General features: G+C 47.3%; 1 protein-coding gene across 1 annotated transcript; it reads left to right on the forward strand.

Moving 5' to 3' along the window:
- Positions 1-1192: 1192 nt before the first annotated feature.
- On the forward strand, positions 1193-1733 carry LOC131895269 (small ribosomal subunit protein uS9-like). The gene has a single exon (XM_059245699.1). It carries the CDS (start codon positions 1242-1244, stop codon positions 1680-1682), a length of 441 nt encoding a protein of 146 aa, XP_059101682.1. The 5' UTR covers positions 1193-1241; the 3' UTR covers positions 1683-1733.
- Positions 1734-2101: the final 368 nt, after the last annotated feature.

Genomic DNA, 2101 nt, shown 5'->3' on the forward strand with positions numbered 1-2101 from the left:
TGGAAACAATCTTGATGCCCCTCAACTGGAGAATGGATAAAGAAAATGTGGTACATATACACAATGGAGTACTACTCAGCAGAGAAAAACAATGACAGCATGAAATTTGCAGGCAAATGGATGGAACTAGAAAAATCATCCTGAGTGAGGTAACCCAGACTCAGAAGGACAAACATGGCATGTACTCACTCATAAGTGGATACTAGATGTAAAGCAAAAGATAACCAGACTGCAACCCACAGCTCCAGGGAGGCTAGCTAGCAGGGAGGACCCTAGGAAGGACTCATGGATGGCCCAGCAAAGGAGAAATAGATGAGATCTACATGAATAAACTGGGGGTGAAGGGGGTAATGGGGGGGCAAGGGATGGGGTATGAGAACATAGGGGAATAGGAGGTTCAAGCTGGAACAGGGACAGAGTGGGAGAGCAAGGAAAGACACCATGATAAATGAAGACATCGTGGGAATAGGGAGAAACAGAGTGCTAGGGAAGTTCCCAGGAATCCACAAGGATGACCCCACCTTAGACTACTGGCAATGGTCGAGAGGGTGCCTGAACTGGCCTACTCTGGTGATCAGATGGCTAAATACCCTAACTGTCAACACAGAGCCCCCATTCAATGACTGATGGAAGCAGATGCAGAGATCCACGGCCAGGTCCCAGGCAGAGCTCCAGGAATCCAGTCAATGAGAGGAAGATTCTATGAGTAAGGGACATCGAAATCATGATGGGAAAATGTACAGATATGACCAGCCAAACTAGTGGAAACGCATGAACTGTGGACCAATAGATGAGGAGCCCCCATGGTACTGGACTAGACCCTCTGGATAAGTAAGACACTTGTTTAGCTTGAACTATTTAGGGAGCCTCCAGGCAGTAGGATTGGGACCTGTCCCTGGTGCATGAGCCAGCTTTTTGGAGCCTAGTGCCTATGGTGGGACACTTTGTGCAGCCTGGGTGCAGGGAGGAGGAGCCTGGACATGCCTCAACTCAATGTACCAGGCTCTGCTGACTCCCCAGGGGAGACCTTCCCTTGGAGGAGGTGGGAATGGGGGGGGGGGTGTTGTGGGAGAAGGTTGGGGTTTGGGAGGAGGGTAGAGTGGGGGAACCTGTGGTTGGTATGTAAAATGAATAGAAAATCCCTTAATAATAAAAAAAAAAATGAAAAAAAGAAAGCAAGTTCTTCTTTTTTTCCGGTGGCGGCACCGCGCGGTGAGGAGCTCGTGTTCGTACTCGCAGCTATGCCGTCCAAGGGTCCGCTGCAGTCCGTGCAGGTCTTCGGACGCAAGAAGACGGCCACAGCCGTGGCGCACTGCAAACGGGGAAACGGGCTCATCAAGGTGAACGGACGTCCCCTGGAGATGATCGAGCCGCGCACGCTGCAGTACAAGTTATTGGAGCCCGTTCTGCTGCTGGGCAAGGAACGATTTGCTGGTGTGGACATCCGGGTCTGTGTGAAGGGTGGTGGTCATGTGGCCCAAATTTATGCTATCCGACAGTCCATCTCCAAAGCCCTGGTGGCTTATTACCAAAAGTATGTGGATGAGGCCTCTAAGAAGGAGATCAAAGATATCCTCATCCAGTATGACCGGACCCTGCTTGTAGCCGATCCACGTCGCTGTGAATCCAAAAAGTTTGGAGGTCCTGGTGCCCGTGCTCGATACCAGAAATCCTACCGATAAGCCCATCTCAAGGATCAGGGTTTACCTTTGTAATAAACATCCCAGGGTTAATGTTAAAAAAAAAAAAAAAAAAAAAAAAAAAAAAGCAAGTTCTTTTCTTGACCAAATTTTTGTTTTGGTTTGGTTTTTTGTTTGTTTGTTTTGTTATGTTTTTGTTATTCAAGACAAGGTTCGGAACATGTAGTAAGAATTTTACTTCATCCTTGATGCTTCCTCTCAGTGATTTTTTTTCATGTACTGCCCTACACCATGCTCCATGGCTATAAATCAATATTTATCCATTCTATATTTAGTAGGAGAGGCCAACCTCTCTTCCCCCATGGCAAGATCTCACTACAATGTCCTCATAACTCTTAGGATATAGTCCAGAATGAAGTCTTCCTTATGTAGTTGTTGGTTGTTTTTACTCTTTACTCTTT

This window comes from Peromyscus eremicus, chromosome 18, assembly GCF_949786415.1.
Source record: "Peromyscus eremicus chromosome 18, PerEre_H2_v1, whole genome shotgun sequence".
Taxonomy (NCBI): domain Eukaryota; kingdom Metazoa; phylum Chordata; class Mammalia; order Rodentia; family Cricetidae; genus Peromyscus; species Peromyscus eremicus.